General features: G+C 37.1%; 1 protein-coding gene across 7 annotated transcripts in view; it reads right to left on the bottom strand.

The window, feature by feature from the left end:
* Positions 1-7,954: 7,954 nt before the first annotated feature.
* NEK10 (NIMA related kinase 10) overlaps positions 7,955-15,076 on the bottom strand; it is a 247,454-nt gene continuing 240,332 nt past the window's right edge. For all 7 annotated transcript variants that reach the window (XM_017498233.2, XM_017498232.2, XM_017498230.2 and 4 more), the window contains 3 exons: positions 13,956-14,008; positions 13,818-13,873; positions 7,955-9,489 (listed from right to left, as the gene is read on the bottom strand). In XM_017498233.2, coding sequence (XP_017353722.1) covers positions 9,441-9,489; positions 13,818-13,873; positions 13,956-14,008 — 158 coding nt within the window. In that variant the 3' untranslated portion in view covers positions 7,955-9,440. The remainder of the gene's footprint in view (positions 9,490-13,817; positions 13,874-13,955; positions 14,009-15,076) is intronic.

Below are 15,076 nucleotides of genomic sequence, written 5' to 3' on the forward strand. Positions count from 1 at the left end.
GGAAACTGTGAGAGTGAAGAGCACAACTCAGAGCTGTCTTAATCAGGGGTGAGGGTGCTGGAGGATTGGTTCCCATGCACCTCTCTATCATCATGGGACAGGGCTGGCCTCTACAGGCAGAAATTTCTAGCCATTACTATTGCCAGCAGAAAAATTCTGGTCCCACCAACTTGAGGACAGTTCCCATCAAAAGCTGTCCAAGATCTGTGGTTCATGCCTGTAATTCCAGCACTTTGGGAGGTCACTTAAAGTCAGGAGTTCAAACCAGCCTGGCCAACATAGTGAATCCCTGTATCTACTAGAAATAAAACAATTAGCCAGTTGTAGTGGCGCATGCCTATAATCCCAGCTACTTCGGAGGCTGAGGCAGGAGAGTTGCTTGAACCTGGGAGGCAGAGGCTGCAATGAGCTGACATAGTGCCACTGCACTCCAGCTTGGGTGACAGAGCAAGACCCTGACTCAAAAAAAAAAAAAAAGACAAAGACAGTTTCAGGCTGTTGAAAAAGGAGGTGTACCAGGAGGCTAGTACACAGAAGCATTCAAAAGGTCCAGGGGATCTGGTCAAGCATTGGGTAAGTCTGCTCTAGGCTAACATTACACTTGAGTTCCTTATTGCTATTGCAGTGTTTAATTCTTGTGTCAAGGCATATGCTTAACAACTTTTTAAAGTGGAATCTGCTGTGATCTTCATGCTATAGATGTGGAAGTGAAGCATTAGAAAAGTTAAGTCCTTGGTCTGAGGTTATGCAAGTAGAACATCATGGAGCTGGCATTCAGATCCAAGTCTATGGGTGCTCAGGACCTAAACTCTTAATGATGCTTGCTTATGATATTATGTGCAAATAAATTTAGGAAATTCTAGTCTTTAAGTGATTTATTCCTTGATCTTTGAACAATGTACAATATAAGTACTATATACTCAGGAAATTACAAGTATTTTCCTGAGTTATATAAACAACTTTTTTGCACATCCTAAAGATGGTTAAAATGTCTGTGGCAAACAGCATGGCTCAAGAGATTTAAAAAACGAGTGTATGTACAAAATAAATCCATGATATTTTAGTCTTTCTAGTGTGATAGCAAACTAAATCTGCATTATAGAGGCAGCATCATATAAAAAGTATAATGAATATAAAATTATATGCTCAATCTTGAGAAGAGGGACAGAATCTTTCAATTTGGGAGACATTATCCTTTATTCATGGCTTATAAGGTTTTTCTTTAAGATTGTGGTTTGTAGTTATGTCAAGCTATATTCTATAATTCATTTTTTTAATTCCTGTTCTCTACTATATGAACATAATTACTGAGAACAATCACTATGTCTCCATTTGATAAATGACTAAAGAGCAGACTGCAACATACCGAGTTTAAGGAAGTGAAGGATGTTTACTGTGATGCTACTGAAAGCTCCTCTGGCTTCTAGAGAAAAATAATTTCAATTTCTGCTTCTCATTCCACTGACTGAGGTTTGTCTGTTTATTTGGTGAATTAGAAATGATTTTTAAATCTAACAGAATCCTGAGATAGGGACTGAAAATGTTCTGGAATTTATGTCCTGCACTCTGAGGTCATTTTCATGAAATTCCCTCATACAATTCTTTCTTCTCCAGAACCATCAGGCAGGCTTCTATCAGAGCTGTTTGGGAGGAGGGAAGCGGGTACAGTTTCTGGGCAGAAGAGCCATGATCACACATTTGTGTGTGAGCCCCAAGGTTCTGCTGAGGGCCACACACCTAGGCAGCCAGGGTACAGGTGGCTGTATGCACCTGAGCTTGGGGCAGAGGAAGGCACTGGAGAGGCATCTGCTTGGGACCCTATGTGACACCATCCAGAGACCTCCTGTCAAATGCCTTACTTTGCCTGTAGGGCTCTAGGCATTTTTCCAGCCTCTTTATCACGTGGTAATTTGTTATTGTGGCATTTGGTGTTTCATGGTCCTAATTTTTCAGGTCTACTTTTTCTGTGTGCTTTGGTATTGCACTCTGTGACAGACACAATCCAAGGTGATCCTAAATACCATGCTCTTATATAATCCCCTTTCCTTGAGTGTAGAATGCACCTGTAACTTGCTTTCAGCCACTAGAATATGGAAACAGGATGTCACTCCCTTGATTTGGTTGTAAGATTCTATGTTAGCAGACTGGAGAGAGAGCGAGGAAGACACTCTCCTTGGACCTTGAAGCGGCCAGCTGCCTTGATGTGAACTGTCTCTGGAGAGGGCCACATGGCAGGGGACTACAGGTGGTATCTATGTTATCTAGCTGCTGAGGACCTCAGTCCTACAACACAAGGAAGAAAAGCCTGTCAATAATCACATGAACTTGAAACATGATCCCCAGGCTCAAGTGAGACCCCAGCCCTAGCCAACAATTACAACTGTGAGACCCTGAGCAGAGGACCAGATAAGCCCTGCTCAAACTTTCAACCCACAGAAACTATGAGATAATAAATGTGTATTATTTTAAACTGTTAAACTTATAGCAATTGGTTACACCGAAGTAAAAGCCTGATGCAGCTCCCCACACTAATGATAGATTTGACCGTGTGATCTGCTTTGACCATTGAGAATGAAGAAACCACCACGAGCAGTGGCTTGTCAAAATAGGAGTGCATTTCTGCATTCTCTTTTCAACTCTTCCTACTGCCACAAAAACATATCTGGACTAAATTGCTGAAAAAATGTGAGAGACCAGGGAAGAGAACTGATTTGCCCCCTGTAGGTCCATCCTAAATCAGCTAGACCTGAGCCAACCTGCCAACTAACCATAGACACAAGAGAGAGTCCAGCAGAGATCAGTGGAGTCTGCTCAGATAGGCAGAACTTCCAACTGACCCATAAACTCATAAGAAAAAAATAAATGGTTGCCACCTTAAACCACTAAGTTTTTAGGTGCTTTGTTATACAACGTGTGTAGCAATAGATAATTGCTACAGAAACCCACCAATGAAAGCTGAGGTACGCATTTGAGCTTACACACATTTATGATTGCCTTCTGAAATTTTTTTTTAATCAAAAGACTTAAAAGCATAAAAGAAGAAATTGGGGAAGCAGGTGAGAGAAAAGAGATGATCATTTGCAGTAAATTCTGAATAAAAGAAAAATTATCTTCCAATAAAATTCAAAATACATTTTAGAATTATTTTAGAACTTTACTGTGCATATTTAATCATAGCAAAAATAAAAGCTGCCTACATATCTTATATAAACCACTTATAGACTCATTTCTTTTCTCTTCTGAGGATCTCCGACTTAGAGGTCATTTTAGAGTAGGTGTGCTCAGGAAGGAAGTGCGGCGGGGGTTTTAGAAAGACAGAAATCACGTGCAGAGGAGCACTTCCCTCCGCCTTCCACACGGCACACCATTAAAGAACTGTGGAACATTCACTCCTTCTAATAACACAGCTCTGTGCAGAAAACCTTGTCTGTTACTTGAATAGGAATAGTGGGAGGGAAGGGGTGTCAGGGGTGAGACCTGCATAGGAGCAGTACTAGAATAATAATAATAAAAAAAAAGGATGCTATGTTAGAGGCTGAGAGGAAAAAAAGTGCATTGAGGGCATTTTTGCTTCTGCGGGAACAGGCCTTTGTCTTGGATCCTGGGCTGTCTAGAAAAACAGAAGCTCCAGGCAACATGAGATTAGGGGTTTCTCTTTCTTTCAGAGGACAGCTCTGGTCTTTTTGATCCTCACAAACTCACCACTGGGAACAATGCATTAAAGGAAGTATTACAGTTTTGTTTTGACCCACTAAATGTCAGTCAGCAAAATGCACCCCAAATTTTTTCAAGTGATTTTTGTTTTTCAGTTTGGAAGAGTAAAATAATAGAATCTGTCCACAGCCTGATTATCAACTGGTTTGCTTGAAAACACTAAACTACCTTGCAATGTTTCTTTTCTAATTTAGCTGGTACAAGTATATTCAAATCTGCCTGCATTTATCCATCTAAGTTTCACATATACTTCTTGTAAAATTTGCACTGTCAGACAAAATGGGCCTGAGGCCATGGATGAAAGATGGGGAACATAACCCCAGGGGCAGAATCACACTCACTTAATGGCAGATTAAAGTGCTTGAGGAGTCTAATGTCTTTGGAATGCCTCCTAGGGACCCTTTCCTATGGATTCCACCAGCCAGCAGGTTATAAAGTGACTTGGGGGCCTTTTGATACTGTTCTGGGTGGTCAACTTGCTCGTGATGGTGCTTGGCTAAAAGTCCAATGATAGCTGGGGAAGAATATGGTCAGATGCCTCTGGGAAAGCCAGCAGCAGAAATCAATGAAGGCTCCGGAGCTACCCTTTGCCATTGCTCACCCTCTAGTGAGTGGCAGCCTGCTGAGCGACCTGGGCACTAGGGAATCCCTTACCTCCCTTTTGCCCTATGACTTTTCAAAGCGTAGGTTTTACTTGGAGATTGTTCGACCTCCGTGAAAGATCTATCTTTAATCTTTAGCAAGTCAAAGTTTCCCTTTGAGTATTTATGCTTATTAACTTTCTTTATATTTATATTTATACTTATTAATTTAAGTACTTATTAACCTCCATCAAAGTAAGGTTAGGTTCATGTAAATACTTCATATGTTTTGTCATGACATGAAGTATCCCTAAACCATCTCTATTTCTTCCAAAATTCACTGAAGTATGAGGCAAATACACAGAACATGAAGGGCAAGAGTTTTAGCTAAAATTTAATAGCCATTTACAAGCATTATATTCTATTTTAGAATCTTGACTCAAATGGCACTTGAAATGCAGAGCTAAATCATGGGTTAAGAATATCATTTTGTAAGTGACTTTCACAGTCTGACTTAAAGGTGCTAAGGCCTTAAAGCCGTGGTTCCTCTTGGTTTGTTATTTCTGGCACAAACTTCTCTCTGCATGTTTTATGGGACCAGTTTTTCACATGCTTGCAGAAACGTCAGCTAGTTTTTCATTTGTGAACTCACCATATCGATTCCAAGGATCCATCTGGATTTGTTGATTGTCAAAATGACAGTCGGCCATAATCCTCCATAAAGACAAAATTCTACCTTTGTTCAGAAGAAAGTAAGGTAAGCTATTTCCAAATGAAAACATTTAAACAGTCACATACTTCTGTTATCTCTAACTACAGTAGCTGGGGCCAGTGCAAATCTTCACAGCACAAAAGGAGAGGAGAGAAAAAGGCAGTTTCTCATGTTTTGAGGAATAACATTCAGTTTTGAATTAGGACTACAGTTAACTTATTTTTAGGATAAAGCAATGATCTGTATCTTAAATTTTTTACATTATTAGGCAATTGCTATATACATGCAATAAAGCATCTGGTATATCTCACATAGCAAATATGTAGCTGTGATTTTAGGGTATGTGATCTTCATTTTTAAAACAACTGTTGCCCATGGACTCAAAAAATATGTAAATTGGCAATATCCCTTAGTCACCCCATAAAAATCATAAAATCTTTCCTGTCCCTCTTGCACATCTCAAAACAACATCACAGCAGGACTATCATCAACCACAACAGTCATATTTACAATATGCAATTTACTGTAATGACACACATATGAATTCCTTTATCACAAAGTTGTTTCCCTGAGACATTTGTGTCTTCCTATCAATATGAAAAACAGCATTCAGGGGTAAGCATACTGTTAGCAGCACATTTCAACTGAAAAAATAATCTACTCAAAGCCATCAATCCCCCAAAAAGGATAATTAATATAATTTAAAAGATATCATAAAAGTATAAATGAAATTCATTTATCACATTTAGTTGTTGAACATGAAGAATTTTATATTGGGACAGAATTTCACCCAGGGAGTCAATGTCAATATACGGAAGCATTAAGCTTCCCTTGTGTTGGAGCCCTTCATGGCTGTATCTCCAGGATGCTGAGAAGCTGTTTCAAATTCACACCTTTGCATTGCCTCTCCAAATGATTTCAGTGCTCATGAAAACCATCATCGAGAAAGTAAAAGGCAAACGATAAAAGTTCCTTAGAAAGAAGTTTTTCCTGCCTTCAGATTGAACCTAAATTCATTTCTAAAGGAACCCGGCATATTGACTGTGCATGATTCCTCACCACTTCAACAAAAGAAAAAAATAGCAATACATACATGTTATCATACATCAAATCAAAAAGAAGAATGAGGGTTCCATGCATATTAATACTGATAAAATTTACTAGCCAATATTACAGTCTTCACACATCTTAAAAGCGAGTGATTAATGATATTTCTGGAATTACACATAACCAGTCCTATATTTGTTTTTGGATATCAAAATTCATAGGATTTAATGAGTCATAGATGCTACCTATATGAGGACCTTAACTCTTAATCAATTATATCATTTGAGTAAATTTCAAAACAGTGTTTCTTAATTGTGTTCTGCTTTAGAATGCCAAAACAATCTGTGAACACTGCCTGATGCCACACAAATGTCCACAATAAACAAGCAGCATTTCTCTAGGTTTCTGAAATTCATCCACAAGCAATGGGTCCAAGTATCCATGTTACTATTCCCTGAAAGTCTCCATTTAAAGACCACATGCCTGGAGGAAGACAAAGTTAACAACAAGCAAGCAAATATTCCTGCTGCACTTGCTTCCCTGAGAATGAAACATTCTGCTTTTAAAAAGCAAATTAAGGTTTCAAGTACACATAATTCAGAAAGAGCTGGTGGATCGAAACATAATTAACGGAAGCATTTGCGTTGCAGAAGTAATCTGAAAAGACTGATTCATATTCTATTCCATACAAATATTCAGTTACGGAAATTAGGTGCATTCACGGGGATTCATTGCACAACAAATCATTAAAAATTATACAAGAGAAAAGGAAAAAATACATAAATGCAATCAAGAAAAGATTAGGAGGCCTATTAAGTTCATATAACAACTCCTTTGCATTAGTAGACGATTTGAAGAATCAAAACAAAATGATCATTCTTGGTCATGAGGGGTAGTGCTCCATATTTGAGTTAGAAAGAATTCTGAAAAGTTAACTTAACTGTTGGGATGTGAGTCTATGTACAAAATGGTACTTTTGCCAGAGCCTGACTTTCTCCTAAAGACACAGGAAAATGCAGACTCAGTGATTGTGATAGTTTATGGAGAATTCAAATGGGGCACATTCATACTTTTAGCAAAACAATACATCTATCTGCATAGAGTTGATGGACCTGAAGCTGCTCTTGGAAAGTTCTGCTTACTTATGTTAACTTTCACCGACTTCTAGCATAATAAATGCCAGTTCCTATCGCCTAAAAGAGTTATATGGCATGGCTGGGCACAGTGGCTCACATCTCTAATCCCAGCACTTTGGGAGGCCGAGACAGGCAGGTCACCTGAGGTCAGGGGTTTGAGACAAGCCTGGCCAATGTGGTGAAACTCCATCTCTACTAAAAATACAAAAATTAGCTGGTCATGGTAGCATATGCCTGTAATCCCAGCTACTCAGGAGGCCGAGGTATGAGAATCGCTTGAACCTAGGAGGCAGAGGTTGCAGTGAGCTGAGATCGTGCCATTGTACTCCAGCCTGGGTGACAGAGTGAGACTGTCAAAAAAAAAAAAAAGTTTAGATGAAAACATTTTTCTTACTTTCCGGTCAATACGGCCAACTATATGCATTTTAAAACACCTTCAAGTAGACCATTTACCTTCTCTTATCACGGTATGCCTTTGGAATACTATTCTTTCCTAAATTCTGTTTACTATATATTACCATTTGGGAAAGAACTTGATTTCAAACTCACTCCACAATTAGAACGTGTGCCCCTCTAGGCCTGTGCTTCCTGCTTGAAGAACAAATGCGTCCCTTCCATACATTGAAAGATAGAAAGAATTATAATGTAGGTTAAAATTAAGTTAGAAGAAATAAACTTTTGCCTGGGTAAATCAACAATATCATAGCATTTTGATTTTGTTTGTGAATTTCACATATGGATAGAACTGATTTGAAGGCTGAAACTGAAATTTTCATTACTGTATTTGCATCTATTGTCTTACATTACAGTGTATCTGTAATTATTAATTTTGCTTAAAAAAAGAAAGATCCATTGACAATCTTCAAAAGCATTAGTGTACGATTAAAGGGACTTTGGATATAATTTAAGTATTAAATATGCTCATGTAAAAAACAGTGTAGATTTTCATACTATACAGAAAGACGATTATGGTGTTTCCACCACTGTAAATATATTGAACTAAAATCTATTCAATCATACTAAATAAATCAATGTAAACAAAGATGACAAAACTCCATAAGAAGTAAATAATAAGTATAATTTTAACTCTTAGTTTACTAATTATATAGAATAAATTGCTCTTTAAGTAGCTAGAAGTGCAGTCAGATTTGGCAATGAGGGCATATCTTGACATTACACCAGAGTTTTAAGAAGCCGATTGAAGAGAAGGAGTTTAAGTCCAATGAGAATGTAGCAAATATTCATCATAATTCTCCCTACATAAAGGATGACCCACAGTTTGGCATTCTGATTTCTCTTTCTTTGCGCTGTCTCAATGAGTAAAAAAGGGATTTAACTTATTTACATTTCAAATTCCTAAACAATAAGAATTCATAAACAATTTAGGTAATTGTAATATGGAGGGACTTACGATGAGGAATATTGCATCTCTTTCATAGATTCTATGAACTCTTCAAAGTGCTCTAAAAATACTATTAGTTTGATCAGCGGCAAAGCGTTAGTCTAATCAAAAACTCTCTCCTTCCCCCTATAGGTGTACATATACACACACTGCACAGCAATATATTCTATTAGTCTAACTTAAATCTGACAATTTGACAGTTACTCCCAGAGGCTGTGCAAGGTCACAAATACTGTCTACACTGTATCACAGTTCAAGACCACTAACACCCAAGTGGTTAAGAGAGAAGCAATCTGTCCATTAAAAAAAATTCAATCACAGGTTTTGAATTTCTTTAAAGACAAAAATGTAGGATACAGTGAACCACCCAATATATTATTCTGAGTACTGTAACTGTCTTTATCTAAAACAATTTTTTACATATAGAAGGCTAGATGCCTTTAATTATACTTTCAGCAATTATGAGGATCAAATGTGCCTCCTTTGAAAAATATGACAATTGGTTTTAATGTGGAGGAAAATTCTGTAAGAGAGCTTTTTTGTTTTTGGTTTTGGTTTTTTGTTCCCCCCATAGATGCATTTTGCAGCATTTTTTCCCAGCAGCACGCTGACAGCTCTGACATCCTGTATATAATGTGTTCTGGCAATGAAGCCCTCAAGCACGGCAGCTGTCATATACTCCAGCACAGGACCCCCAGAAAACAAGTCCTGCAGGCTCCATGGCATCTTGGTCTTTTCTCTTCCACACCCTCTGGCAGCACCCAATCCTTGGGCATCTTGCAGTAGTAGCTGAAGTTCAGAACTTGAACTTCACTGAGAAAACCAAGTCCACTCAAAATGCAGCATTTTCATCTTTTGGTTGGGTGATTCTTGGTCCCCCATGGATAGGAATGATACCTATAAGATTCAGAAGTGGAAAGAATTCTCTATACAGTTACAAATATTTTAGTTCACATGGTTCAATTTCAAAAACTGTGGCTCAGGCATGTAAGTTAATAAAACACAGAAAATAAAAAAGATTATTTTTGTTAGGATGGGGACATTTTTAGAAAGCTGCCTTTGGCTGAAGTCTAGTGCCAACAAGTCCTTTCTCAAATTATGAAGTCAATAGGAACTGATAATACTTTGTAGTAGAAAAACAAATATTCATTCAAAGTAGCTTATACATTTGAATACCTGTGTAGATTGAAATAACCATTTTACATGCTTATCAGTCAATTGGGGAAATAAAGCAATTCAAATTGATTCAATGCAGATTTCTTGTTATCTTGTATATTATTTCTTAACACACATTTTATGATTAAAAATAAAATACTAATGTATATCCATAAGCGTATTCATAAAAATGATATGCTCATGTTTATTCATGACTCAAATGATTTCATCCTCACAAACAACAATGATAAAATTAAGACATATTAAGTTACATCATTCTGGTAAGCAAGCTAAATGCTTATGTATGTAAAATGTAATTTATCATACAACCATGCCAATAATCAAGAATAGAGTCTGCTTTGGGAACCGTTATGAGGATGGCCAAGCCTTTTGACCTTCTTAATCTTCTTTATACAGCTTTCTTCCTTCCAACTCAGTCCTAGTTCCCTTTTTCCCAAAAGCCCAGAAATGAGAAAAACCCCACATTGGTCAGAGATCCTTGCTACTATTTCTGTTCCTGTTACCATTTTCTTTTCCTAATGCAGCATTTTATGCCTGAGACATTCTACCTAACTGTCCAAGCAGTCTCCCCATGATTTAAACAGTTGCGGAAATCTTCCTCAAAGATAGCTAACAGATAGATAATGGCTTTATCCTGGGACTTCCAGTCTGAAAATGACACCTCTCTATTCTCTTCCTTAACTAAATATAAACCCTACAATTTAAGCCAAAAACTTACCTTATCTTGAATTAATGCTTTAGTGACTGGCTAGATGATGTATGTACTACTCAAACTGATAGTCTTATTGTAAACTTGAATAATATAGGAATTATGTATATAACTTTCTCTGGATGGTGCTTAATTCATTTAAGAACAAATTCTACAATGATGATGATGACAGTTAAGAGGAGGACCATGTCAATGAGAACAAAAGAGATCTGGGTAGACCCTGGTGAAGGAGTGAAAACAGCGTTTCCCATTTCCAACCACAAAGCTTTTCTCAGCTGTGTTCCATGTAAAGAATGAGGAAAACACTGAGGTCAACCAACAAGGTCAACAGATTTCTCTCCTCTGCAGTACATCTCGGAGTCTTTAATATAGTAATAGGTGTCAACATTCTCCAAAAATGGAAAATTGTACATTCTGAGTTTCCCAGATATGTGTGGTCATGAAACTTCATTTTTCAGAGAGTATCTATTGACATCTTTGATAATATTGGCCATTCTATGAAACCAATTGGGAAAAAATGCACTCTACTAATTTTAAATACTGATTCTACATACCTCTGCATTTAGCACCCCCCATCCTTTGACTGTGGCAAAAAGCATGATGGTACCAGCTATTCTGATTTGTACTTGGAGTTATGTGTTATTTCCAGTGTGTGGATTATTAGGTGCTTCTAATTTAAGCCTGACTTATTTCTTGGGAATTATTTTGGAACAGTAATAAACAGTGGCTTTAGGCACAAACAAGGGTTCTTTTTACAAGCAAATTGTGGAGAGTTTTTCTCCAGAGATATGTTCTATCACTGCTGTTAGAAGCCAAAAAGGGAATACCATGGATACATGGATTTTTAAATGTGATTCATTTTAATTTGGAGCACTCTAAGGAAATTTAATGTCATATTCAACTTATATTGCTTCAACTTGATTGTTATATCATACCTTCATATTCTATTCCACTTATAAATATTACTGAATAGTTTTTTTGCCTTTGTTATAAGGCATCTTATTATCTGTTTATCATAATAAGGAAATTTGCAATGTCTTCTAATAAAGGTGTATGTCTTTGGAACTAGATCTGTTTAAAACCTAATGAAAGCAGAATTTAAAAAGAATAATGATAAATTCCAAAATAAGACTTGAATATATTTAATAAAGGAAAAATGAAAGTTCTTGTAAGAGCTTCCTTAAGTTCTTTGCACATTTAGTTTTCCTTGATATTTAGATGATTTTCTGCAAAAAAAAATATGAAAACATTCATTGCCCATGGTCTCAAGTCTCTGAGGAAATGCAGATAAAATGAAATGCCCACTACAAGCCAAGGGCATTGAAATAACAAGGCTCAGAGTTAAAAACAGAAATATTCATACTATCCATGAAAGGCTGGATATACTCAGCCCTTGAATAGAAAAAGAAAATTCAAAAGTCTCTCCAGGGATGGTGGGAGGAGAGTAGTTGTGGAGATGGTGATTTTCTATTAATGATGTATCTTTGGAAAATGAGAATTACTCATCATTCCTTTGCAGTTACAAATCACAACAGAACTAAATTTATAGAGGTAGTATTTTGAGACTCTGTTATCAAGCCCAAAGAGCAAGTACTTGAATAATTTTATTTGTGATTCATAAGAAAAGCTCGTTGAAATGGAAGAAGAAAAAAAAAAAAGGAGAAGAAACACTGGAGACTGAACTAACCTTAAAGAATCTAATTTCTATATCTTAACAGGATATTCTTGAGCCCTCTTTCTCTTTCCATTGTTACTAGTCATCTTTGGTGAAGACTTCTGGAATAATTTAAATAGTGTTCACAAAATAGCTTCAATAATTGAAAAAGAAGGCAGCTCCTCCAGACATAAAAGACCACTTTGGGAGAATATGCCCTGATGGACTATGCCTCCTAAAACCACTGTGGCTCATAGAGAGTGTGTATATGGGTACTTGCAATCAATTTGATGACTCAGCTATGAGTATCTCCTTAGTTAAGTCAAGAGAAAACTCCTGTGTAGCAGGCGCTGTAAATGCCCATACCCGCTATCTATTCCACTTCAAAGTATGCTGGGGGATTTCTACCTGCCAATACATAAAGAAATTCAGATTTTTTTAAAAAAAATCTGCATTTCTTTTCCTGAGGATTTCTCTGACCCCTGGAATCTCCTTTGTTCATATTTACAAAAGGCCAGAAAAAACAGGGAATTAACACTTCCTAGGGAAAGGCCTTAAACAATGACTGATGGAGATTGGAGGATAAATACCCAAGCTCCCTCACTCTTTGTGTGGGATGACTGAGGTACACGTTGTACACCAGCTTTTAGACTTCCCCAGTGAGATCAGGCTCCAATCACCTACAGTGCTAATTTGCTTGATTATGAAACCTTTCTTGAATAACTTCTTAGTAAACTAATTGTACTCAAATTGTTGTGCCAACGTTATATCCAAAAGTAAAATAATAGAAATTGATGCGATTGATAAAATAACATATATTCTTAGGACACCAATAATAGCTATATTGGAAGATAACATATAGCTGCAGTAAATGGAGGTTTTTATTTAGGGTAAGCAAATGGTAACACATAATAGCAAAGTCTATTCTTCACGAATAATCTTACACTCACAAGAAATGATTCTTTGTTCTGTTGCACTTTGTCCCTAGCCTTCTGTGCAAATAATGGGTAGATTTAAGTGATAGGTGTGACTTTTCAGCTCTTCTAGAATGAGACAAACAAATACTTGATTTTTTTTTTTTTTTTAGACGGAATCTCACTCTGTTGCCCAGGCTGGAGTGCAGTGGTGTGATCTTGGCTCATGCAACCTATGCCTCCTGGGTTCAAGCAATTCTCTTGTCTTAGCCTCCCGAGTAGCTGAAATCACAGGCACCCGCCACCATGCCCAGCTAATTTTTGTATTTTTAGTAGAGATGGGGTTTCAACATATTGGTCAGGCTGCTCTTGAACTTCTGACCTCAGGTGATCTACCTGCCTCAGCCTCCCAAAGTTCAGGGATTACAGGTGTGAGTCACTGCGCCTGGCCCAAATAGTTGATTTTTTAAAAATCAATCTAGAAATGCTTTTCCATTTACTTATGTTTATTATTTTTTATGGAAGTAAATTACTACTAAGCAATCACCCTTTTTGTTTCAACTGAGAACACAGCAACTGTGCCCACACAAAAGATAGGCACATATATTTTACCTGTAGATGTATCTAGTCTAAGCAAAGATATTTTATAAAAGTGTTTAAGATAAAATTTAAAGAAAAAAAAACCCTCTGGAATCAAGGATAGAGAAATTAGATCTAATATCTGAAGACTTCAATTCGTCTTTCACAATTGAAAGCAAATTCCAGATCTTACCTGTTAGATGTAAAATTGTAATAGCCACTTTCCTCAAGGACTTCTTCAATCACAGTCTAAAATTTTTTAAAAAATCAGATTAGTATTGAATTAAAAGCAACAAAATAAAATCATTCAGAGACACTACAAAAACCTTACCTGCATCTGTTCATATGTTATTCCTTCCTCCAAATCAAAGCTGGTAGGTAGACCTGAAAAATATAAATTATGGAAAGTCTGACATTAGGGTTCACATTTTCTGTTATTCTTTATTGGCAATTATGACTTCAACCACAGGGCAATTCCACCATCAATTTCTTAATGATAAAGATGGAACAAGCATATTCCAAAGAATCTTGGCTTTGAATATTCAAACATTTTGTTTTCCTGTCTTTAATAACAGACTGCCTTGGGCATGGCCATCATAAAATGATATGTGAAGCTTAAGGAGCATTGCTCATAGTGGCCAATTAAGTTAGAGAGGTGTGTGTGTGTGTGTGTGTGTGTGTGTGTGTGTTAGTTAAGGGCAAGTGAGGGTGATTCCAAATGCAAATTACCTTAGGGGTGTTTTCTGATTAAGAAACTTTCCTCAATACACAGTCAACAAGAATAAATATAAGCTAGAAAGAAAATTGGTTCTTACAAAGAGGCAGATATAAATGTGAAAGACAACAAAGATCTGACCCTTTCGTATGGCTGCCTAGAGGGAAAAATATATTTATTGTCAGAAGACTTTTTAAATGTTTATTATCATCATGATCTTGTAGAGATAGGGTCTCTCTATGTTGCCTAGGTTAGTCTTGAATTCCTGAGCTCAAGGCATCCTCTCACATGTGCCACCATCCAGGGCTAGATTTTTTTTTACATTTAATTTGATTTAATTTTAAGTTCTAGGATACATGTGCAGGATGTGCAGGTTTGTAATATAGGTAAACATGTGCCATGGTGGTTTGCTGCAGCTGTCAACTCGTTAGCTAGGTATTAGCCCACATGCATTAGCTATTTATCCTGATGCTCTCCCTCCCCTCACCCACCCCACCAACCCGACAGGCCACAGTATGTGTTGTTCCCCTCTCCGTGTCCATGTGTTCTCATTGTTCAGCTCCCACTTATAAATCAGGACATTCAGTGTTTGGTTTTCTGTTCCTGTGTTAGTTTGCTGAGAATAATGGCTCCCAGATCCATCCATGTCCCTGCAAAGGACATGATCTCATTCCTCTTTACAGCTGCAGGGTATTCGGTGGTATATATGTACCACATTTTCTTTTTTTTTTTTTTTT

Source organism: Cebus imitator, unplaced genomic scaffold, assembly GCF_001604975.1.
Source record: "Cebus imitator isolate Cc_AM_T3 unplaced genomic scaffold, Cebus_imitator-1.0 Scaffold239, whole genome shotgun sequence".
Lineage (NCBI taxonomy): Eukaryota > Metazoa > Chordata > Mammalia > Primates > Cebidae > Cebus > Cebus imitator.